The sequence below is a fragment of the Oncorhynchus mykiss genome, chromosome 5 (assembly GCF_057628025.1).
Source record: "Oncorhynchus mykiss isolate SJ-2025 chromosome 5, ASM5762802v1, whole genome shotgun sequence".
In the NCBI taxonomy this organism is placed as follows: Eukaryota; Metazoa; Chordata; class Actinopteri; order Salmoniformes; family Salmonidae; genus Oncorhynchus; species Oncorhynchus mykiss.
Window position 1 is genome coordinate 17,211,726 of NC_143026.1, and position 25,614 is coordinate 17,237,339.

The 25,614-nt window shown below is 42.7% G+C and overlaps 1 protein-coding gene across 2 annotated transcripts; it reads right to left on the reverse strand.

The window, feature by feature from the left end:
• Positions 1-790: 790 nt before the first annotated feature.
• On the reverse strand, positions 791-25,576 carry sec14l7 (SEC14-like lipid binding 7). 2 transcript variants are annotated; one of them, XM_036976957.2, is made up of 12 exons: positions 25,348-25,576; positions 25,089-25,164; positions 18,007-18,050; positions 17,296-17,358; positions 13,601-13,789; positions 10,811-10,906; positions 8,386-8,446; positions 7,988-8,071; positions 7,430-7,536; positions 5,927-6,069; positions 5,191-5,363; positions 791-2,123 (listed from the first exon to the last, which is right to left on the reverse strand). In XM_036976957.2, exons 1-12 carry the CDS (start codon positions 25,399-25,401, stop codon positions 1,993-1,995), a joined length of 1,221 nt encoding a protein of 406 aa, XP_036832852.1. In that variant the 5' UTR covers positions 25,402-25,576; the 3' UTR covers positions 791-1,992. The 2 variants fall into 2 exon arrangements, with proteins under 2 accessions (XP_036832852.1, XP_036832850.1); XM_036976955.2 differs by having other exon boundaries at positions 7,367-7,536.
• Positions 25,577-25,614: the final 38 nt, after the last annotated feature.

A 25,614-nucleotide genomic window follows, 5' to 3' on the forward strand; every position in this document is an offset into this window, starting at 1 on the left:
AAGACCCAGCTGTTATGTAAAGGGTCTCAACCGCATCTCTCTGGCTCTGGCGGCCTGGCACCGCAGTGTGGGCAACAGTGGGTCTCAGTTCAATTTAAGTTTCAACCAAAAGACCCTGTCTAAAGGTTGTTGTTTTTTAGATGGGATTCAGAGTTGAAGACCACTCAACCAAACCAAAGATGTGCATGATGTGGTAACGTCTGTGCTCAGTGGAAAAGCAGATGGATAGTCGATGGTTATTCGTGTCACTGAGACAGTTGCAGTCAGTGTTACTGATGCAACTCACCGCTGGCGGTCACTGGTAGATGTGACTATGAGCTGATTGTCTCTCAATCTCTTAAGGGATGGATGGGTCAAAAACAAAGGGTGGACAACAACGACATCAACAAATATCAACAACAAAACGTGTTAAAGTTTTATGCTCCACGTGCATTTTTAAACAGACTAAAATATGAATAATAAAACAATTTAGGCTAAAAGGCTAGCTTAATGATTGAAATAATCTAATCTCTTATAAAAAAAAATAAACCTATGCTTTAGGCTATTCAATTTGTGCGTACCAGTTTTAAATATGTCACCGTGTAGTAGCCTAGTGAGGTAGATGTGACTTAATTCTCTGCTGATCCATGATTTTAAAAAATCCAATGACTTTTCCGTGACCTAGAGCTACGTAACAATAACACGATACTGTAGAAATCACGGTTGTGTTTTATCCAATGATAGTAGTTTTTATGCGATCTTATATTGCCATCTAGTGGACAAAAACGGAAAATCCCTGATTGGGAAGCGCTTTTAAAATAGAATAGTCAAATAACATTTATTCTTCAAAAAAATAATCATGGTAGAAGAACATTTAAAATGTCATGATTCTACAAAATTTGAATATTATGAATATAATTCTGATCCAGAAACATCTTAAACATTTTCAGGATTCAACTTGCATTTTGAAAATAAAGATTTTACGATTATGAGAGATAGCCTTTCTAGAATGACTGATCTATTGACAATGAGTGCATCTGAACATTGTGTAAGAATCATCTCTTTAGGGTTGCTATAATAGTAAAACAACCTATATATGTAGCCTATCTATCAGCTGTCAATTAATACAATTGTTAATGAAACTGTTAATGAGAGGCATCGTTAGTGAAAACACTAAACTATATTCATTGCTCCACTTCATAATCATTCCTTCATTCCTTCCACATGCACCGTTTGTCTTTTTACATTGAACTAATGTAGCCTAAATAACAAAGTGTCTTTTCTGTGCTGAAAACTGTCGCTATTCCGTTCACACAATACTATAAAAAAAAGCCGTATAGTCATAACTCAAACCTAACATGACTCTTGTACAAAATGCTTGTACAGATCCTTTTTTCTAGAAAAGCATTGGAAAATGTTCTGTCGTAATAGCTAATGCTCATAACTGAGAACAGTGGTGTTTAAACTGCATTGTATACTCTATGTTGCTATCTTCACTCCCCCAGATCTCATGTTCGTGTGTTTGTGTGATGCCAGATGTCTGGCCCCTCTCTCCTGGGGCTCTGTGTCTGTCTGTCAGTACGTGTGTGTGTGTTGTGTGTGTGTGTTACTCCAGCTTTCCATCCCCTCTGACACTCCTAGGGCTCTGTGTCTGTCTGTCAGTACGTGTGTGTGTGTGGTGTGTGTGTTACTCCAGCCGTCCACCCCCTCTGATACTCCTAGGGCTCTGTGTCTGTCTGTTAGTACGTGTGTGTGTGTGTTGTGTGTGTGTTACTCCAGCCTTCCATCCCCTCTGATACTCCTAGGGCTCTGTGTCTGTCTGTTAGTACGTGCGTGTTGTGCGTGTGTGTGTTACTCCAGCCGTCCACCCCCTCTGATACTCCTAGGGCTCTGTGCCTGTCTGTTAGTACGTGCGTGTTGTGCGTGTGTGTGTTACTCCAGCCGTCCACCCCCTCTGATACTCCTAGGGCTCTGTGTCTGTCTGTTAGTACGTGCGTGTTGTGCGTGTGTGTGTTACTCCAGCCGTCCACCCCCTCTGATACTCCTAGGGCTCTGTGTCTGTCCGTCTGGCAGTAGAACATTGACAGTGTAGCTGATCTTCTTCGACTGCAGCACGCTGTAGGTGTTGTCAAAACGCAGCACGTCTACACACAGGACACAATACAGAATTACTACTATGTATCTGTCTGGCTGTATGTGTGTATATGTCTGGCTGTATGTGTGTATATGTCTGGCTGTATGTGTGTATATGTCTGGTTGTATGTGTGTATATGTCTGGCTGTATGTGTGTATATGTCTGGTTTTATATGTGTATATGTCTGGTTGTATGTGTGGATATGTCTGGTTGCATGTGTGTATATGTCTGGTTGTATGTGTGGATATGTCTGGTTGTATGTGTGGATATGTCTGGTTGTATGTGTGGATATGTCTGGTTGTATGTGTGGATATGTCTGGTTGTATGTGTGTATATGTCTGGTTGTATGTGTGTATATGTCTGGTTGTATGTGTGGATATGTCTGGTTGTATGTGTGTATATGTCTGGTTGTATGTGTGTATATGTCTGGTTGTATGTGTGGATATGTCTGGTTGTATGTGTGTATATGTCTGGTTGTATGTGTGTATATGTCTGGTTGTATGTGTGTATATGTCTGGCTGTATGTGTGTATCTGTCTGGCTGTATGTGTGTATCTGTCTGGCTGTATGTGTGTATCTGTCTGGCTGTATGTGTGTATCTGTCTGGCTGTATGTGTGTATCTGTCTGGCTGTAGGTGTGTATCTGTCTGGCTGTATGTGTGTATCTGTCTGGCTGTATGTGTGTATCTGTATAGCTGTATGTGTGTATCTGTCTGGCTGTAGGTGTGTATCTGTATAGCTGTATGTGTGTATCTGTATAGCTGTATGTGTGTATCTGTCTGGCTGTATGTGTGTATCTGTATAGCTGTATGTGTGTATCTGTATAGCTGTATGTGTGTATCTGTCTGGCTGTAGGTGTGTATCTGTCTGGCTGTATGTGTGTATCTGTCTGGCTGTATGTGTGTATCTGTATAGCTGTATGTGTGTATCTGTATAGCTGTATGTGTGTATCTGTCTGGCTGTAGGTGTGTATCTGTCTGGCTGTATGTGTGTATCTGTCTGGCTGTATGTGTGTATCTGTATAGCTGTATGTGTGTATCTGTATAGCTGTATGTGTGTATCTGTCTGGCTGTATGTGTGTATCTGTCTGGCTGTATGTGTGTATCTGTCTGGCTGTATGTGTGTATCTGTCTGGCTGTAGGTGTGTATCTGTCTGGCTGTATGTGTGTATCTGTATAGCTGTATGTGTGTATCTGTATAGCTGTATGTGTGTATCTGTATAGCTGTATGTGTGTATCTGTCTGGCTGTATGTGTGTATCTGTCTGGCTGTATGTGTGTATCTGTCTGGCTGTATGTGTGTATCTGTATAGCTGTATCTGTTAGTGTGAGTGTCTATTTGTATGTGCATGTGTATACAGTGTATTCAGGAAAGTATTCAGACCCCTTCACTTTTTCCACATTTTGTTGCATTACAGCCTTATTCTAAAATGTATTAAATAGTTTTCCCCCTCATCAATCTACACCCCATAATGACAATGCAAAAAACAGGTCTCTCCAGAGATGTTTGATCGGGTTCAAGTCCGGCCTTTGGCTGGGCCACGCAAGGACATTCAGAGACTTGTCCCGAAGCCACTCCTGCGTTGTCTTGACTGTGTGCTTTTGGTCGTTGTCCTGTTGGAAGGTGAACCTTCGCCCCAGTCTGAGGTCCTGAGAGCTCTGAAGCAGGTCTTCAAGGATCTCTCTGTTCTTTGCTCCATTCATTTTGCCTCGATCCTGACTAGTCTCCCAGTCCCTATCACTGAAAAACATCCCCTCAGCATGATTCAGCCCCACCATGCTTCACCATAGGGATGGTATTGGCCAGGTGATGAGCGGTGCCTTGTTTCCTCCAGATGTGGCACTTGGAATTCAATCTTGGTTTCATCAGACCAGAGAATCTTGTTTCTCATAGTCCGAAAGTTCTTTAGGTGCCTTTTGGCAAACTCTAAGCGGGCTTGTCATGTGCCTTTTACTGAGGAGTGGCTTCCGTCTGGCCACTCTACCATAAAGGCCTGATTGGTGGAGTGCGGCAGAGATGAATTCCTTCTGGAAGGTTCTCCCATCTCCACAGAGGAACGCTGGAGTCAGAGTGAAAATCGGGTTCTTGGTCACCTACCTGACCAAGGCCATTCTTCCCCGATTGCTCAGTTTGGCCGTGCGGACAGCTCTAGGAATGGTGGTCTTGGTGGCTCTAAACTTCTTCCATTTAAGAATGATGGAGGCCACTGTGTTCTTGGGGACCTTCAATACTGATGATCTTTTTTGGTACCCTTCCCCAGATCTGTGCCTCGACACAGTCCTGTCTCAGAGCTCAACGGACAATTCCTTCGACCTCATGGCTTGGTTTTTGCTGACATGCAACTGTCAACTGTGGGACCTTATATAGAGGGGTGTGTGCTTTTACAAATCATGTCCAATCAATGGATTTTACCACAGGTGAACTCTCAAGGATGATCACAGGTGGACTCTCAAGGATGATCACAGGTGGACTCTCAAGGATGATCACAGGTGGACTCTCAAGGATGATCACAGGTGGACTCTCAAGGATGATCACAGGTGGACTCTCAAGGATGATCAATGGAAACAGGATGCACCTGAGCTCAATTTCAAGCCTAATAGCAAAGGGTCTGAATACTTATTTAAATGAGGTATTTCTGTTTTTTATTTTTATAAATGAGCGAAAATGTCTAAAAACTCGTTTTTGCTTTGTCAGTATGTGGTATTGTGTGCAGATTGATGAGGATTTTTATTTATTTAATCCATTTTAGTATAAGGCTGTAATGTAACAAAATGTAGAAAAAGAGAAGTGGTCTGAACATCTTTGTTTGTATGTGTTCATCTATGTGTGTGTGTGTGTGTATCTGTGTGTGTCTCTACCAATGTGTGTGTGTGTGTGTGTGTGTGTGTGTGTGTGTATACCACAGAAGGTTGGTGGCACCTTAATTGGGGAGGATGGACTCGTGGTAATGGCTGGAGCGGAATGAGTAGGATAGTATCAAATACATCAAACACATAGTTTGATACCATTCCATTCGCTCTGTTGCAGCCATTACTATGAGCCGTCCTCCGCTCAGCAGCCTCCATTGGTGTGTACTCACAAGTTCCAGGCTCGGGGCAGGTGAGTGAGCGGTCCTCTGGGACCATGTGTGAGTTGTAGCGTTCACTAGGCACCACCTGCAGCATGTCCCCCACCTTCTGAGCCCCACCCCCCTCCTGGGTCCGCATGAACACCCCAAAGCCTATGTCTGCCCCATCACTGGCAAACTGCCACCTAGAGAGGAGAGGGTGGAGGAGGAGATGAAGGGAGAAGGGGGAGGAGGAGAGGGAGAGAGGAATGGAGGGATGTGGGGAGATAGAGGGAAGGAGGAAGGAAGATGGACGAGAAGAGAGGAGGGGAGGTGTTACTCCACGTGACATCTTTACCAGGGCTGCATCTCAATAGTGTAAAGTGGCTTCCTCTCCTTCATCTGCACTGATCTGAAATCACCACTGGGTAGGAGAAATCAATATGGAAGACACCCATGTCAGTTTGGGGTCAGGGTTTAACTCTAGTGTGTTTGGTCAGACTTAAATCTGGAATCCTTAATGGTGAAACTTCCACGTCCGTTTGGGATATTACAACAACAAACACTGTTGTTTTCCCTCAGGCATCATTGCATGAGAGATAGAACACAGTAAGTACTGCAGATTTTTTGTTTGTTTCAGCAACAAAAACAACAAAGGCGAACAGTAACACTGTTTCACCTTATGCGGATTTCAGCTTTAAGGTCAAAGATTACAGCCAGGTTTGGGAGGTAAGGTAAGGGTTAGAGGTCAGTTGTCAGAGTTGGTTACCTGAGGATGCTGCTGGGGGTGGTGATGTCATACTCCAGTGTGAAGGCGGAGCCTCGGCTGATGGTCACACTGTTGTCGTACTGGACCTTGACCATATTGTCCTGAACATAGTACGACCTGGGCACCGTACCGCCGTAGTTTATCTACCACCACAGCACACACATCAATTCATGCACATGCACAAACACACACACACAAACATCTCTCTCTCTCTCTCTCTCTCTCTCTCTCTCTCTCTAACGATGTGTAAAGGGAGAATAGATCAACATTAATATGGGTTGTATTTACAATGGTGTTTGTTCTTCACTGGCTGCCCTTTTCTTGTGGCAACAGGTCACAAATCTTGCTGCTGTGATGGCAAACTAAAGTATTTCACCCAATAGATATGGGAGTTTATCAAAATTGGATTTGTTTTTCGAATTCTTTGTGGGTCTGTGTAATCTGAGGCAAATATGTGTCTCTAATATGTGCATACATTTGGCAGGAGGTTAGGAAGTGCAGCTCAGTTTCCACCTCATCTTGTGGGCAGTGTGCACATAGCCTGTCTTCTCTTGAGAGCCAGGTCTCCCTATGGCGGCTTCTCTCAATAGCAAGGCTATAGCAAGAGTCTGTGGTCACTAAAGATCCCATGGCACTTATCGTAAGAGTAGGGGTGTTAACCCCGGTGTCCTGGCTAAATTCCCAATCTGACCATCAAGGTCACCTAATCATCCCCAGCTTCCAATTGGCTCATTCATCCCCTTCCTCTCCCCTGTAACTATTCCCCAGGTTGTTGCTGTAAATGAGAATGTGTTCTCAGTCAACTTACCTTGTAAAATAAGGGTTAAATAAAACAACAACAAAAAACACTTATTGCTTTCCTTAATTCTGGGTCAGTCACAGTGGACAGGTATTCTGCCACGGTGTACTCTCTGTTTAGGGCCAAATAGCATTCTAGTTTGCTCTGTTTTTTGGTAAATTCTTTCCAATGTGTCAAGTAATTATCTTTTTGTTTTCTCATGATTTGGTTGGGTCTAATTGTGTTGCTGTCCAGGGGCTCTGTGGGGTCTCTTTGTGAACAGAGCCCCAGGACCAGCTTGCTTAGGGGACTATTCTCCAGGTTCATCTCTCTGTAGGTGATGGCTTTGTTATGGAAGGTTTGGGAATCGCTTTCTTTTAGGTGGTTGTAGAATTTAAAAGCTATTTTCTGGTATCAGCATAGTTCTGCTCTGCATTTGGTGTTTTACGTTGTACAAGGAGGATATTTTATTATCAAAATAATGCATGCAGTCTCAATTTGGTGTTTGTCCCATTTTGTGAATTCTTGGTTGGTGAGCGGACCCCAGACCTCACAACCATAAAGGGCAATGGGTTCTTTAACTGATTCAATTATTTTAAGCCAAATCTTAATTGGATGTCAAATTTGATATTCCTTTTGATGGCGTAGAAGTCCCTTCTTGCCTTGTCTCTCAGATCGTTCACAGCTTTGTGGAAGTCCTCGCTCCCTCCCTCCCTCTTTCTCACCATGGTTCGACAGCGAGGGTCACCATCAGGGTCAGTAAGGGTTCCTCCGTACGCCACCGGGAGTTGCTCCGGGTCAATGTGCTTAAGTAACACCTCCTGCCAGTTAGCTAGAGACGGAGAGAGGGGGAAAAGAGAGAGAAAGACAGGGGAGGTTTAAATGTTTGTTACAGCTGTACACTTGGCCCACCACCACCTGATGGCGAGAAGTGACATCTCAAAACGATACAGACCAGGGCTCTCCAACCCTGTTCCTGGACAGCTACCCTCCTGTAGGTTTTTGCTCCAACTGTTGTTACTACCTGTTGTAACTAACCTGATTCAGCTTATCAACCAATTAGATTAGGGTTGGAGTAAAAATCTACAGGACGGTAGCTCTCCAGGAACAGGGTAGTAGAGCCGTGGACTAGACAGACACATACCATATCAAAGAGCAATATTAGGTGATATTTTCTCATTTACAGAAACCATATTCCAATAGTCCATATTGATAAGAAAAATACCTCACATATACTGTACCTGCTCCCTAGCGTGTAGTATATATAGGAACACAGTACTCACATCCCAGAATGATGATCTTGTGACGTGTCTCTTCACTCAGGAAGTGTTTGACCAGGTTGTAGGCCATCGGGAATAGCTTAGGAGCTGCAGGGAGAGAGAGGCACTATAAATACACACCCGGACGCACGCACAACACAGGAGGCTGCTGAGGGGAGGACGGCTCAAAAGAATTCTGCTCCAGCCATTACCACAAGCCTGTCCTCCCCAATTAAGGTGCCACCAACCTCCCGTGACATTTTATTGACATAGATATTGTAAGACATAGATCGTAAGACATAGATACCACACACACACACACACACACACACACACACACACACACACACACACACACACACACACACACACACACACACACACACACACACACACACACATGCAGAATCTAGATGACTCACTCTTGATGAGAAACACCCTCTTGAGTCCTTCAGGATAGTTCTCCTCAAACATGGTAAGAATCTGCAACAGTATTAGCGAGGGACAGCCAGCCAGCCAACAGACAGACAACAGCCAGCCATACAATGGCCACACAGACAGACAGCCAGCAAGACAGACAACAGCCAGCCAGACAGACAACAGCCAGCCAGACAGACAACAGCCAGCCACACAGACAACAGCCAGCCAGACAGACAGACAACAGCCAGCCAGACAACAGCCAGCCAGACAGACAACAGCCAGCCACACAGACAACAGCCAGCCAGACAGACAACAGCCAGCCAGACAGACACTTTGTTTTTCAGACATGTCTATTCATGGTGGTCTCACCCATAGAGATGCATAAACACTAAAAGATGAGGGTTCCCCAAGGGATCTTTAGGAAGGGTGATGGTTCTATGTGGAGCCATAATTACTCAAATAACCCCTTAAATTATGTTTTTCAATGGTTATTTAAAGTTCACAAAAGGGTTCTTTGCTCTTTTAGTGATAATTAAATGTAGGCGAGGTGGCTCATTAGAATATATATAATATAATATGACTGACCAGAATAAAAACCTGTATGGTTCTTCTACAGGATCTACAAAGAACCTTTCAGATTGAGAAAGGTTTTTTATAAACTCAGCAAAAAAAGAAACGTCCCTATATAATTCATAAAAATCCAAATAACTTCCCACATCTTCATTGTAAAGGGTTTAAACACTGTTTCCCATGCGTGTTCAATGAACCATAAACAATTAATGAACATGCACCTGTGGAACAGTAGTCAAGACACTAACAGCTTACAGATGGTAGGCAATTAAGGTCACAGTTATGAAAACTTAGGACACTAAAGAGGACTTTCTACTGACTCTGAAAAACACCAAATGAAAGATGCCCAGGGTCCCTGCTCATCTGCGTGAACGTGCCTTAGGCATGCTGCAAGGAGGCATGAGGACTGCAGATGTGGCCAGGGCAATAAATTGCAATGTCCATACAGTGAGATGCCTAAGACGGCACTACAGGGAGACAGGACGGACAACTGATCGTCCTCACAGTGGCAGACCACGTGTAACAACACCTGCACAGGATCGGTACATCCGAACATCACACCTGCGGGACAGGTACAGGATGGCAACAACAACTGCCCGAGTTACACCAGGAACACACAATCCCTCCATCAGTGCTCAGACTGTCTGCAATAGGCTGAGAGAAGCTGGATTGAGGGCTTGTAGACCTGTTGTACGGCAGGTCCTCACCAGACAACACTGGCAACAACGTCGCCTATGGGCACAAACCCACCGTCGCTGGACCAGACAGGACTGTCAAAAGGGGCTCTTCACTGTCTCACCAGGGGTGATGGTCGGATTCGCGTTTATCGTCGATGGAATGAGCGTTACATCGATTTGGAGGTGGAGGGTCCGTCATGGTCTGGGACGGTGTGTCACAGCATCATCGGATTGAGCTTGCTGTCATTGCAGGCAATCTCAATGCTGTGTGTTACAGGGAAGACATCCTCCTCCCTCATGTGGTATCCTTCCTGCAGGCTCATCCTGACATGACCCTCCAGCATGACAATGCCACCAGCCATACTGCTTGTTCTGTGTGTGATTTCCTGCAAGACAGGAATGTCAGTGTTCTGCCATGGCCAGCGAAGAGCCTGGATCTAAATCCCATTGAGTACGTCTGGGACCTGTTGGTTCGGAGGGTAAGGGCTAGGACTATTTTCCCCCCAGAAATGTCTGGGAACTTGCAGGTGCCTTGGTGGAAGAGCGGGGTATCATCTCACAGCAAGAGCTGGCAAATCTGGTGCAGTCCTTGAGGAGGAGATGCACTGCAGTACTTAGTGCAGCTGGTGGCCACACCAGATACTGACTGTTACTTTTGATTTTGACCCTTTTGTTCAGGGACACATTATTCAATTTATGTTAGTCACATGTCTGTGGAACTTGTTCAGTTTATGTCTCAGTTGTTGAATCTTGTTATGTTCAAACAAATATTTACACGTGTTAAGTTTGCTGAAAATAAATGCAGTTGACAGTGAGAGGATGTTTCTTTTTTTGCTGAGTTTAGAACCCTACTACATAACGTTTCCATAAAGAACCATAAAACAGGGTTCTATATAACCCCAAAAGGGTTGTAACCATAGCAGAATCCGTTTTTGGTGCTATATAGAACCTTTTTTAATGATTCTTTATAGAACCTTGGGAAAGGGTTCTTTATAACACCATACAGGTTCCATTTAGAACATGATGGGCATGGTTCTTTATTAAACCTTCAAAAAAGGGTTGTATATAGCACCAAAAAGGGTGCTGCTATGGTTACAAGCCAAAGAACCCATATCTGGTACTATTTAGAACCATTATGTGTATATATTATGTTCTAATCTATTTAATTCAGTGGGCTCACCTCTCCATAGGCCTCTAAAGCAGGCTTCCACAGGTGCTTCAGGCCCAGTCCCTCACAGTCATAGATCAGGGTTATCGTCTCCACATTAACGCCCAACTGAGAGAGGGAGAAGGAGAGGAGGTGGGGAGGGATGGGGAGGGGAGAGAGAGAGCGAGAGAGAGTGAAAAAGGGGTGGGGGATATTTTAAGAGCGTTTTAAGTCAAACCTCTCGTTCTTCTATATATTAATAATAATAATAACAATATTATACACCATTTAGCAGACACTTTTATCCAAAGCGTCTTACAGTCATGGGTGCATACATTTTATGCACGGGTGGCCCTAGCGGGAATCAAACCCACAACTCTTGGTGTTGCAAAAATCTCTTTAATGAATGTCTGTCTGTACTGTCTCTGGCACTCTAATAAATAAAGCCTTATCTTATTGAATATATATGTAATAAATCATACTCAGTCAAAGCTTCTCTGTCTGCTTCTGGCACTCTGAGATTAGAATAAAGGCCTGTCATACTGTAATACATATTCCACATTTTGTGTGATACATTCAAAATCGATTAAATATATATATTTTCTCCCTCATCTACACACAATACACCATAATGACAAAGTGAAAACATGTTTTTAGAAATGTTTGAAAACGTATTGAAAGAATCTCATCTACATACACTACAAGGCCAAAAGTATGTGGACATCGCTTCGAATGAGGAAATTTGGCAATTTCAGCCACATCTGTTGCTTACAGGTATATAAAACTGAGCACACAGCCATGCTATCTCCATAAACAAACATTTGCAGTAGAATGGTCTAATCAATGTGGCATCATCATAGGATGCCACCTTTCCAACAAGTCAGTTTGTCAAATTTCTGCCCTGCTAGAGCTGCCATGGTCAACTGTAAGTGCTGTTATTGTGAAGTGGAAACGTCTAGGAGCAACAACGACTCAGCCGCGAAGTGATAGGCCACACAAGCTCACAGAACTGGACTGCCGAGTGCTGAAGCGCTAGGTGCATAAAAATCATCTGTCCTCAGTTACAACACTCACTACAGAGTTCCAAACTGCCTCTGGAAGCAGTGTCAGCACAAGAACTGTTCGTTAGGAGCTGAAATGGGTTTCCATGGGAAAGCAGCCACACACAAGCCTAAGATCATCATGCGCAATGCCAAGTGTCGGCTGGAGTGGTGTAAAGCTAGCAGCCCGTTAGTTGAAGTGAATGGAAATCTTAACCCTACAGGATACAATTACATTTTAGACGATTCTGTGCTTCCAACTTTGTGGCAACAGTTTCGGTAAGGCCCTTTCCTGTTTCAGCATGACAATGCCCCTGTGCACAAAGCGAGGTCCATACAGAAATGGTTTGCGAGATCTGTGTGGAAGAACTTGACTAGCCTACAAAGTGCCCTGACCTCAATCCCATCAAACACCTTTGGGATGAATTGGAACACCGACTGCGAGCCAGCCCTAATCGCCCAACACCAGTGCCCAACCTCACTAATGCTCTTGTGGCTGAATGGAAGCAAGTCCCCTCAGCAACGTTCCAACATCTAGTGGAAAGCCTATTGCAGCAAAGGTGGGACCAACTCCGTATTAATACCCATGATTTTGTAATGAGATGTTCGACGAGCAGGTGTCCCCATTGTATTTTATGTTATTGTCCTGCTGAAAGGTGAATTTGTCTCCCAGTGTCTGTTGGAAAGCAGACTGAACCAGGTTTTTCTCTAAGATTCTGCCTGTGCTTAGCTCTATTCATTTTCTTTTTAACCTAAATACTCCCTTGTCCTTGCCGATGACAAGCATAATCATAACATGATGCAGCCACCACTATGCTTGAAAATATGAAGAGTGGTACTCAGTGATGTATTGTGTTCGAGTCGCCCCAAATATAATGCTTTGTATTCAGGACCAAACGTTCATTGCTTTGCCACATTCTTTGCAATACTTTAGTGCCTAGTTGCAAACAGGAAGCATGTTTTGGAATATTTTTATTCTGTATATGTTTCTTTCTTTTCAATCTGTCAATTAGGTTAGAATTGTCGAGTAACTACAATGTTGTTGATCCATCGTCAGTTTTCTCCTATCATAGCCATTAAACTGTTTTAAAGTCACCACTGATCTCAATGGCCGAAATCCCTGAGCAGTTTCTTTCCTCTCAAGCAACTGAGCCAGGAAGGACACCTGCTTCTTTGTAGTGATTGGGTGTATTGATACACCATCCAAAGTGCAATTAATAGCTCAATGGAATATTCAATGTCTACTTTTTATTTGTACCCAACTACAAATAGGTGCCCTTCTTTGCGAGGCACTGGAAAACCTCCCTTGTCTTTGTGGTTGAATTGGTATTTAAAATTCACTGTTTGTCTGAAGGATCTTACAGATGAACTGTATGTGTGGGGTGTAGAGATGAGGTAGTCATTCAGAAATCATGTTAAACAGTATTACTGCACACAAAGTGAGTCCATGCAACTTATTATGTGACTTGTTAAGCACATTTTTACTCCTGATTGTATATAGGCTTGCCATAAAAAAAGGGTTGAATACTTTTTGATCCAAGACATTTTAGCTTTTCATTTGTAATTAATTTGTCAAAATGAAAAACAAAATACGTAATTCCACTTTGACATTGTGGGGTATTGTGTGTAGGCCCGTGACAAAAAAATCTAAATGTAATCTATTTTATATTCAGGCTGTAAAACAAATAAATGTGGAAAAAGTCCAGGAGTGTGAATGCTTTCTGAAGGCACCGTTTGTGTTCATATTGTCATACATATAAAAGCATGGTAGTTCAAAGTGTACCTTCTCTGTCTGTTTCTGACACTCTCTGCGGAGCATCTCTGTGTCTCTGATCTTGGTCCTCATGAAGTCCTGTTTGGTGCAGGACAGCAGCAGACCTTTGGGGTCCAGGGGCCCAATGACATCATACCAGATGGGACTTCCCTCGAGGTCGTACCCACACATCCCCCCGGACACATACCGTTCGATCACCTGGGGAACCACATCATACAGTCAGACCCGGTGCCAGTACGAATCAGTTGGACAGGCCTTTGATTACCATAGGCAGGCCCATTTTTTTTAAGTTTGGGGAAGCTTACAATTTATCCTACCTTTTCTACCGATCTGCATGCCAGTTATGAATATGTACATAGAGTTGAAGTTTATATACACCTTAGCCAAATACATTTAAACTCCGTTGTTCACAATTTTCTGACATTTAATCTTGGTAAAAATGCCCTGTCTTAGGTCAGTTTCACATTTTAAGAATGTGAAATGTCAGAACAATAGTAGAGAGAATGATTTATTTCAGCTGTTATTTATTTCATCACATTCCCAGTGGGTCAGTATTTGGTAGCATTGCCTTTAAATAGTTTAACTTGGGTCAAACATTTCGGGTAGCCTTCCACAAGCTTCCCACAATAAGTCGGGTGAATTTTGTCCCATTCCTCCTGACAGAGCTGGTGTAACTGAGTCAGGTTTGTAGGCCTCCTTGCTCGCACACGTCTTTTAATTTCTACCCACAAATGTTCTATAGGATTGAGGTGAGGGCTTTGTGATGGCCACTCCAATACCTTGGCTTTGTTGTCCTTAAGCCATTTTACCACAACTTTGGAAGTATGCTTGGGGTCATTGTCCATTTGGAAGACCCATTTGCGACCAAGCTTTAACTTCCTGACTGGTGTCTTGAGATGTTGCTTCAATATATCCACATAATTTTCCTGCCTCATGATCCCATCTATTTTGTGAAGTGCACCAGTCCCTCCTGCAGCAAAGCACTCCCACAACATGATGCTGCAGCTTGCAAGCCTCCCCTTTTTCTTCCAAACATAACGATGGTCATTATGGCCATTTTGTTTCATCAGACCAGAGGACATTTCTCAAAAAAAACACAATCTTTATCCCCATGTGCAGTTGCAAACCGTAGTCTGGCTTTTTTATGGCGGGCGGTTTTGAGCAGTGGCTTCTTCCTTGCTGAGCGGCCTTTCAGGTAATGTCGATATAGGACTCGTTTTACTGTGGATATAGATACTTTTGTACCTGTTTCCTCCAGCATCTTCACAAGGTCCTTTGCTGTTGTTCTGGGATTGATTTGCACTTTCGCACCAAAGTACGTTCATCTCTAGGAGACAGAACGCATCTCCTTCCTGAGCGGTATGACGGCTGCGTGGTCCCATGGTGTTTATACTTGCGTACTATTGTTTGTACAGATGAACGTGGTACCTTCAGGCATTTGGAAATTGCTCCCAAGGATGAACCAGTCTACACATTTGTTTTCTGAGGTCTTGGCTGATTTCTTTTGATTTACCATGATGTCAAGCAAAGAGGCACTGAGTTTGAAGGTAGGCCTTGAAATACATCCACAGGTACACCTCCAATTGACTCAAATGATGTCAATTAGCCTATCAGAAGCTTCTAAAGCCATTACATAATTTTCTGGAATTTTCCAAGCTGTTTAAAGGCACAGTCAACTTAGTGTAAGTCAACTTCTGGCCCACTGGAATTGTGATACAGTGAATTATAAGTGAAATAAAAATCTGTAAACAATTGGAAAAATGACTTGTGTCATGCACAAAGTAGATGTTCTAACCGACTTGCAAAGACTATAGTTTGTTTACAATAAATTTGTGGAGTGGTTGAAAAACAAGTTTTAATGACTCCAACCTAAGTGTATCTAAACTTCCGACTTCAACTGCATGCACATTTTCATGGAACAGTTTCATTTCAATAATAACATTTTAGTTTCTGAAAATCATTGTCACGTGGTTAATCATAACACTCTTAAGTAAAATGAATCTATGGCGAGAGCACTAGCCTCTGCCATATGGACATATTGATACATTGGCGGCTAAAGAAATGAGCATGGAACTCAGGGATAGCCTATAGATCAATGCAGCAGTAGTCCTATAATGTCCTTCATCAACTAAGTAAAATAAATAGACCTAAACCGGACAACTAAAATCAGAAGAAAATATCCTTTGAATCACATTCTCTCTCAGCTCTCTTCACCTGTCTGCCTCCCATTCTATATGTCTTAACTTGAGCTATTGCTAGTGAAATTCAGCATTGTATCAAATTATCACAGGGTCTGGCCCGAAGCTGTCCTAACAAATTTGAAACAATGTATCAACTAGCCTAGCCAACTAGCCTGGAACAGAAAGCTGTGTTTTAGGATGTTTTCACTGGATATATGGGATCATCAGATCATGATATTTTACTAATTCACACCCAGGCTTGGTGATTATCGAGGCCGGGAGTGTTGACAGGATTTTTTTGTGACATGGGGCCATGCATTATAATGCTGAAACATGAGGTGAAGGCGGCGGATGAATGGCACGACAATGGGCCTCAGGATCTCGTCACGGTATCTCTGTGCATTCAAATTGCCATCGATGAAAGCAAATGTGTTCACTGGCCGTAGCTTATGCCTGCCCATACCATAACCCCACCGCCAGCATGGGGCACTCGGTTCACAATGTTGACATCAGCAAACAGCTCGCCCACACAACGCCATACACGTGATCTGTGGTTGTCAGGCCAGTTGGATGTACTGCCAAATTCTCTAAAACAACGTTATAGGCGGTTTATGGTTGAGAAATGAACATTCAATTATCTGGCAACAGCTCTGGTGGAGATTCCTGCAGTCAGCATGCCAATTGCACACTCCCTCAAAACTTGAGACATCTGTGGCATTGTGTTGTGTGACAAAACTGCACATTTTAGAGTGGCTTTTTGTTGCCCCCAGCACAAGGTGCACCTGTGTAATTATCATGCTGTTTAATCAGCTTCTTGATATGCCACACCTGTTAGATGGATGAATTATCTTGGCAAATGAGAAATGCTCATTAACAGGAATGTAAACAAAATTGTGCACAACATTTTAGAGAAATAAGCTTTTTGTGCGTATAAGAAAATGTCTGGGAACTTTTATGAAACATGGGACCAACATACAGCTCGATAAGAATTAGTAGAACTCATACAGCTCGATAAGAATTAGTAGAACTCATACAGCTCGATAAGAATTAGTAGAACTCATACAGCTTGAGAATCAAGAGGATTTTACAACCCAGATGTATTATAGTTGTTCTATTTAATTCTGTGATCATACCAATCTCTATCTGACCATGCTAGAAAGGAGGAAAGCCACACAAATGATCATAATGTGCGTTGTGTAAGATGGTAGTTTGTATTAACATCTGTGAGGTGTTATTACACGGTGTAATAACCCTGCTAGTCCTAATGGTGTAACTGTACTCTCTCACAGACGGAGCTGTACTTTTTCACCAGACAGACAAACACAAAGGCAGGCAGGCAGGCAGGCAGGCAGGCAGGCACACACACAGGCACACACAAAGGCAGGCAGACAGGCAGACAGACAGGTAGACAGACAGGCACACACACAGGCAGGCAGACAAACAGAAAGGCAGGCACACACACAGGCAGGCAGACAGGCAGACAGGCAGGCAGGCAGGCAGGCAGGCAGGAAGGCAGGCGGGCACCTCAGGAGGCCTCCAGTCAGCGATGATGCTGTCTGCTTTCATGTGTTTCCTGAACTCCAGATGCTACAGAGGAGATAGAAACTCTTGTTCAGGACAGTCTTTTAGCAGTGACAGTTATGTTGAATAAAAGTTGGCTTTGAAAAGATTCAAGTGTGCGTTTTTAATGTGGGATAATGTGGAGTTCTGGATAAACACAACCTCAAGGCTTTGAACTTTGAACAAAAGGGAACACACATATAATGGAGCATTTTGGAAGCAGTGCACTCTGGGAAGGGATCAGGAGGCTTATACTGATACTTTATTATCTCCTGTGTGTGTGTGTAATAAGTAGCTTGAAGATGCAGCTTGCAGGGTTCCATATTATAATCCGCTGATGTAGAAGAAAAAAAAATCCATAGAACTAGATTGTTTCCATTAAACAATCCCCATGAAGAACTTACAGACACCAGACAGTCACCTTGTTATGTCACCATCTTTATTATTACATTCTAGTCTCTCTTATCAATACAACACATGTTACTCTTTAATTACAGGGTAATGCATCATGGATACACAGTGTATATTAACATGCACATGGTAAATTGGATATGTAGACATTATTATGTCCAGTCAATAATTACAAGTCAACCTGAGGAAAGTAGCCAGTGTTTAGATATCAGAGAGTACAGGAGGACCTTGTTAGATCAACAAACACTTGAAACAGGGTCTCACCTTTCTAAGCATCGCCTCTGCTTTCTGAACATTGAAGCTTCGGGCTGGAAAAGAAGAAAAACAACACTCTTGTCATGATACAGAATAAGGCAAAACAAGATGTAACATAGACAATCATTATGGCCATCCAAGCATGTACTCTCATTACCAGGCATAACATTAACACCTGCCAAATGCAGGTAGATTTATGTATTGGCAGGTAAGAACGTCTTTTTGACCAGACAAGTAGGCGGGTGGTCAATTTGCAGGGCTCTACAGTGCATTACATTTGCATTTGCGAATAAAAAGTCAAAAGTTAAGTCTGAACACGTGATATATAGCTGAAAAAACTGAGTGTACATTCTGAACCTTGTTTGAAGTCAGTAGGTCACATGAGCAAGGAGCTACTGAAATTTGAACATTTGAAAAATTCATGTAAAATTGTGTGAGATGAAATTTGACAAATTAAAGGTTGTGCAATGTGTAGGCCCACTGAGTGTACATTCTGAACCAAGGAGCTATTGAAATTTGAATGTAAAAAAGGTTTACAAAAAAGTGCTCCCTAACTAATTCAACTTGGAATACAAAATGCTGCTCACATTTCCACATGTTTATTAGCTTTTCAAAGCTAATTAAAGTCCATATCGTGAAAATCAGACCTGTGCAATGTTGTGCACAATTTTTCCAATTTGATGACACTTATTTGGAGTCTGTGGCTCAAGTGGTTTGAAAGCTATTGAGGCTTGAAAGCGTGAATATCTGTTGAATATCCAACCTGAAACTGTCTTTACCTCGGTCAAGAGAAAGGGCTCGAGTGGCCACGTTACCAGGGTCACCTCCCGCCCTTAAAGTGGCAGCTGAACATTTTGTCCCATCTGATATTTTGGTTAAGACTCACAAAAATTAAATGAAATTGAGCAATATAGGCGAATACAATACCTTCTTACTAATACTAATTTCTTGTTAGCGAAACATTACAAAGCATTGTCATCTCTTTTTTGTGTGATGTTGATGTAATTTTGGTGGGAACCTTTTTTTAACCTTTATTTAAGTCAGTTTAGAACAAATTGTTATTTACAATGATGGCCTACACCAGCCAATCCCGGACGATGCTGGGCCAATTGTGCACCGCCCTATGGGACTCCTAATCACGGCCGGTTGTTATACAGCATGGATTTGAACCAGGGTGTCTGTTGTGACACCTCTAGCCCTGAGATACAGTGCCTTAGATCCGCTGCGCCACTATACCTGGTGATGTTCATGTTGTGCTGTTGAGATTGAAATGCAAGACATATTTTGCGAAAGGGAGACATAATAAATTATTATTATGCTTGAGTGAAAAAACTCACCTATGGAAATTTGGTTATGCAAATATTCCTTAAGCATACAGTATGGACCATAGAACTGTCATGGCCTTGAATTTAGGTTGGCCGATACTATTCATATAATTAAGTGCAAATAGTGTACAGGGTACATAGTAACACCATCCAATGACAGTGAGACAGCGAATCTGACACAGTTGAATAAGCTGGATAAACGTTATTTTTAAGGCTAAAACACAGAATGAGGGATAACGCAAATATTGGTCTATTCCATCTGCCTTGAAGTAATGCCCACTACGTGGAAGAGTCAACTCATGTGGACACAAATGTGCACACACACATGATTTAATAGCTAATATTTAATGGCATACCTTGCCTGTAGTGAATGCTGAAACATTATTTGCAGAATGAGTTTTAATCTTCTACGTTATAAAAGCCCAAACCCCAATGCATGGCACCTAGTAGCTACTACAACACTGCTATGTGTGTCTAATGACATTGTTCTCACACGCCTGTGTGTACAGACAGTGAGTACACTACCATCATCCAAGTTGCAGTAATCTGGTCCCTGTGTTGTCTAATGACTATTACAGGATAGGTGTCCAGTTGCCTGCCTGGTTGTCTATGGGCTAAAGATACTGGACCTATTCCCCTACCTGTCCACCTACCTCCATCAACAGGTCAATACACTTCCCTAAGAGACTAATAGGAAATTGAGTGCTCTATTGAATTGATCAGAGCCTTTGTCCAACCACAGAAAATAAAATAATCACACACATTCACAATGTGGCACAGAAGCTGGACAATGAAATACAGTCATAGACAGAACAGTTAACTGTTTGCTGCTCAAAACATGATTTTCTAGAACAGTGGTCGCCAACCTTTTCTGAGTCAAGATCACTTTCTTAATCAAAATGCATGCCGAGATCTACCGCTCTGATTTTTATTATGAAAGCCTATGTAACATTAACCAATTAAAAACAGTACTGTAGCAATGAGGTTTGTGCAGTAAGCTATAGGCTCATTACATTATCACCGCATACGGGCTTTGCTTGAATTGCCCTGCCTATGCATTGTTGTTCGGTATATTTTTTGTAATTATATTTCAACATTTGAGGTAGGCTATATGATCACACCGGTAATAGATCTATTGTTGTATTACTTGTGAGGCACAGCTGAGTGAACATACATTTAAATCATTTACTTTTTATTTTACTGGGCTGATGGTGCCTGTCTTCCAGCTGATGGTGCCTGTCTTCCAGCTGATGGTGCCTGTCTTCCAGCTGATGGTGCCTGTCTTCCAGCTGATGGTGCCTGTCTTCCAGCTGATGGTGCTTGTCTTCCAGCTGATGGTGCCTGTCTTCCAGCTGATGGTGCCTGTCTTCCAGCTGATGGTGCCTGTCTTCCAGCTGATGGTGCCTGTCTTCCAGCTGATGGTGCCTGTCTTCCAGCTGATGGTGGCTGCATTTGATGGTCAGTCTCAGCAGAGACAGCAGACTGAAGGTCCGTCTCTCAACATTCCTCCGCTGACACTGACCAAAAAGGGACACTGTCTTCCAGCTGATGGTCAGTCTCAGCAGAGACAGCAGACTGAAGGTCCGTCTCTCAACATCCCTCCGCTCTCCCTGTCCTCCACTGACACTGACCAAAAAGGGACACTGTCTTCCAGCTGATAGGGAAACTCGAGTCGCACCGCATTATTGCTGCCTCGTGCACAAATTCATGTTGTTACAGAGAAAGTGAAATATTCTTTGATATTTAAAAAGACCCAAGCCACTAATAATAACAACAACACAGGCCTATAGATCCACTTTCCTACTCATTCATTACTGCTGCACTGCTTGTTGAAGCGCTGAGTGGAAATAGGAAGAACGTGCATTTTATAGTTTATAAAAGTGTTGAATATAAAGTGTTGACAGTGCTGAGTAAGAACTTAAACATGAACTCACTCATAAAAACATCAGATCTTTGGTGGATGCGTTGACAGTCTCTCTCTTGTCATGGCTTTAAACGTTTTGCCAGCAGTAGGCTGCCTGAGACTAATACAAAAAATAGGAACAAGGCTTTATCGTTGGGTTTTTTACTGAAATGTTTGGCGATCGAATTGAAATGCCTTGGAAATCGACAAGTCGATCGCGATCGACCGGTTGGTGACCACTGTTCTGGAATATAGGTAGCCTAGTGGTTAAGAGCGTTGGGCCAGTAACTGAAAGGTCGCTAGTTGAAAGGTCGCTAGTCACCGACTAGGTGAAATCTGTTGATGTGCCTTTGAGCAAGATACTTAACCCTAATTGCTCCTGTAAGTCACTCTGCTAAATTATGTAAATGTACACCAGCTTTTATAAAGATCAGGTTAGGGAAGTCATCTTATATTTAGCCTACTTTGTTTGTCCAAACCTGGTCTACTGGCTGAGTAAATATGCTCTTGTGGGCATAGGGCAGGAGGAGGAGAGGGCGCACAGTTCATCCCTATTGGTCAGGCCAGCGAGGTGCCCCATAAGCTGATGTTTACTTCCAAAACCTTATCAGAAACAAAGTGACCGAATGTCAGATGTCACCAGAGCAGAAGCCACACTGGCAGCCAGAAACGCTAGAGACCCGTCTCTAGATACACAGACATGGATGCAGTCCCCAAATCTTACTTCAGTCTTCAGCTACCTATACACAAGTTTTGGAACAATCCATGTTTCTGATTATGTAGTGGTGCATCTTGTATCACACAGGTGGTTCTCTCTCTCTTCACCTCACCTCCCCTTTCATTTTCTCTGTGTGTGTGTTTCTTTATATTTATGTTCACAAATGTATTTGCTAGTATTTGTTATAGAGGGCACTGTTTCGCTCTTTTTTACAGCATTGAGGCTAATACCGGCTGGGGGAGTGGGGGGGGGGGGGGGGGGCTGTTTGAAGGGATCTGTATTATGTACTCTCATGTAGCCTGTCATTTTGTGTATGTGTGTATGGGGGGGTTGGGGGTAGAAGGGGCATAATATTGTTGAAAAATAAATTACTTCCTTGAAGACATGCTCCAGAACTTTGACTACTACTAAATCTCCCACTTTGGACTGGATGTGTAGTTCATAAATACAGTGGGGCAAAAAAGTATTTAGTCAGCCACCAATTGTGCAAGTTCTCCCACTTAAAAAGATGAAAGAGGCCTGTAATTTTCATCATAGGTACACTTCAACTATGACAGACAAAATGAGATTTTTTTTCTCCAGAAAATCACATTGTAGGATTTTTAATGAATTTATTTGCAAATTATGGTGGAAAATAAGTATTTGGTCACCTACAAACAAGCAAGATTTCTGGCTCTTACAGACCTATAACTTCTTCTTTAAGAGGCTCCTCTGTCCTCCACTCGTTACCTGTATTAATGGCACCTGTTTGAACTTGTTATCAGTATAAAAGACACCTGTCCACAACCTCAAACAGTCACACTCCAAACTACACTATGGCCAAGACCAATGAGCTGTCAAAGGACACCAGAAACAAAATTGTAGACCTGCACCAGGCTGGGAAGACTGAATCTGCAATAGGTAAGCAGCTTGGTTTGAAGAAATCAACTGTGGGAGCAATTATTAGGAAATGGAAGACATACAAGACCACTGATAATCTCCCTCGATCTGGGGCTCCACGCAAGATCTCACCCCGTGGGGTCAAAATGATCACAAGAACGGTGAGCAAAAATCCCAGAACCACACAGGGGGACATAAACCTAAACTCGTCGTGTTTGGAGGACAAAGAATGCTGAGTTGCATCCAAAGAACACCATACCTACTGTGAAGCATGGAGGTGGAAACATCATGCTTTGGGGCTGTTTTTCTGCAAAGGGACCAGGACGACTGATCAGTGTAAAGGAACGAATGAATGGGGCCATGTATCGTGAGATTTTGAGTGAAAACCTCCTTCCATCAGCAAGGGCATTGAAGATGAAACGTGGCTGGGTCTTTCAGCATGACAATGATCCCAAACACACTGCCCGGGCAACGAAGGAGTGGCTTCGTAAGAAGCATTTCAAGGTCCTGGAGTGGCCTAGCCAGTCTCCAGATCTCAACCCCATAGAAAATCTTTGGAGGGAGTTGAAAGTCTGTGTTGCCCAGCAACAGCCCCAAAACAGCACTGCTCTAAAGGAGATATGCATGGAGGAATGGGCCAAAATACCAGCAACAGTGTGTGAAAACCTTGTGAAGACTTACATAAAACGTTTGACCTCTGTCATTGCCAACAAAGGGTATATAACAAAGTATTGAGATAAACTTTTGTTATTGACCAAATACTTATTTTCCACCATAATTTGCAAATAAATTCATTAAAAATCCTACAATGTGATTTTCTGGAGAAAAAAATTATAATTTTGTCTGTCATAGTTGAAGTGTACCTATGATAAAAATTACAGGCCTCTCTCATCTTTTTAAGTGGGAGAACTTGCACAATTGGTGGCTGACTAAATACTTTTTTGCCCCACTGTACATAATATATGAGCAGAATTACGGTCTTGCCTCAATTATCTACAAGAAAGCGTCTGTCATTCTGGAAGCTGTGTTGTGCCATTTTCCCTACATTTTCCACTACGTGGGCCAGCCCCCTAGCAATTTGAGTTCAACCAATGAGCTTAAACCCCTCGCCATATGAGTGACAGCAAGCAAGATGCACATCATGTACACACAGCAGAGCGAGAGAGCGAACAATGATGTGGTGCACATATCTGCACGTATAAGACGTAGTGTAAAAGTGAACACTACTTTCAGAACTACTTGCTAAAAGGTATACAAAAAACTCTCTCTAAAGTTGGACTCCATAACAGTAAAACTGCCAAGTCTGTTTGCAATCTTACAACAACATTACTTCAAATAATGAACACTTTTTGTAGGATATCAGCTGATGCTGGAGACACAGGGGAGTGTAGAAGGGGCATTATCTTAATGTTTTTTTGTGGGGGATGCTTGTGAACATTTTAAAATGAAAAAAATATATATTGTTAAACAAATCTCCCTGTCTTCCTTAAAGACATGCTCCAAAACTTGCATTCTAAGTATTTGTTAAAGTGGCAATATGTACATTTTTGGGCGATTGTAACAGTTCCATTGCTGAGTGTGGGTTAACAATACCTCAACACCTTACACCCAATCTGATAGGAAAACTAGTGTCTCTCTGCAACAGGTAACATACGTACAAAATACTGTAAATTTACAAAAAATGTCACCACCATGAATAGGAGTCAAATATAATTTGAATACAGGGTTGTCAAAATGCCTCAAATGCCTAGGCTACCTGTGTGATTTAGCTCCCTATGGGGTCAGAGAGTGGAAAGTTACTACTCTACATTTGTCCTATGTGGTTGTCACAACATAACCTGTTCTCATATTCTTGGACAACAAGTTTCACTGTAGGGTTCACTCTCTAGGGGTCAGAGAAACTGAGAGCATGTGCTGTTGGCTAAGCCCATGTCCACTACATCAGTGAGATAATGAAGCCTTTAGGTCTACTTTTACTCAGACATAGACCACTGCATCAGCACAAATGTTTCATCCTCTTTCTATTCACGAGGAACATGGGCCTGCTTAAGTAGGAATAGAGATGTTGAAAAGCACTTTAGATAGTCCTACCCTATTTTAATTTGATCTCAGAAAAAGGAGATTTACACATGACCATCCTGCCATCATATTGTAATATATGAAATTCATGTTGCGGGTAAAACAAATACATATAAACATAACCTGCAGAAATGCAGGGTACGACTATCTCATGTTGCTATGGGAACAAAGAAGTCGTTGATTTTACCTCGGAGCCAGCGGAGCAGGTAGTGATCATGCTGCGCGGGAAGGTCTGGGAGAACGTCCTCAAGCCGCTCCCGAAACTAGCAGCACGAGACAACACAATACTGACACAACGAACTAAATAAACAATTGTTGGGGGGGGAATTAAGGAATACACTGAATAGGCTATATGATAAAAACATTTTAGACAGTAACTTGAATAAACAGAGGCTAGAATATAGGCTACAAAGAACATAAAATGTTATAGTGGAAAGTTTAATTACCTCGGCTAAAATGTCCACCTGCTTCGGGCTGAGGTCGCCCACTCGTCTGCTCATTCTCTCTGTTACGATTTGCCGCGCAGGCGCTCCAGTAAATCACTTTCTGTGAATGTCCTCCGGTGGAATCAAGTGGTCTTCACTGTCACACACACACCTCCCATGCCATTCCCCTCCCCTTCCTCCAGGTAGTCATGCGGTCACGCATGACGCCGAGGCACACTGAACCAGGACCAGCCTATCCTTCCCAAATCCTCACCTTTAACTACACTG

Bases quoted from the DNA above. Each gene is read 5' to 3' on its own strand.
- sec14l7 (XM_036976955.2), bottom strand. From the start codon at position 25,401: ATGAGCAGACGAGTGGGCGACCTCAGCCCGAAGCAGGTGGACATTTTA. The intron at 10,907-13,600 runs GTACACTTTGAA...TCCCTCTCTCAG, and splicing joins GTCAGAAACAGACAGAGAAG to TTGGGCGTTAATGTGGAGAC. The intron at 8,447-10,810 runs GTGAGCCCACTG...ATACTGTTGCAG, and splicing joins CTTTAGAGGCCTATGGAGAG to ATTCTTACCATGTTTGAGGA.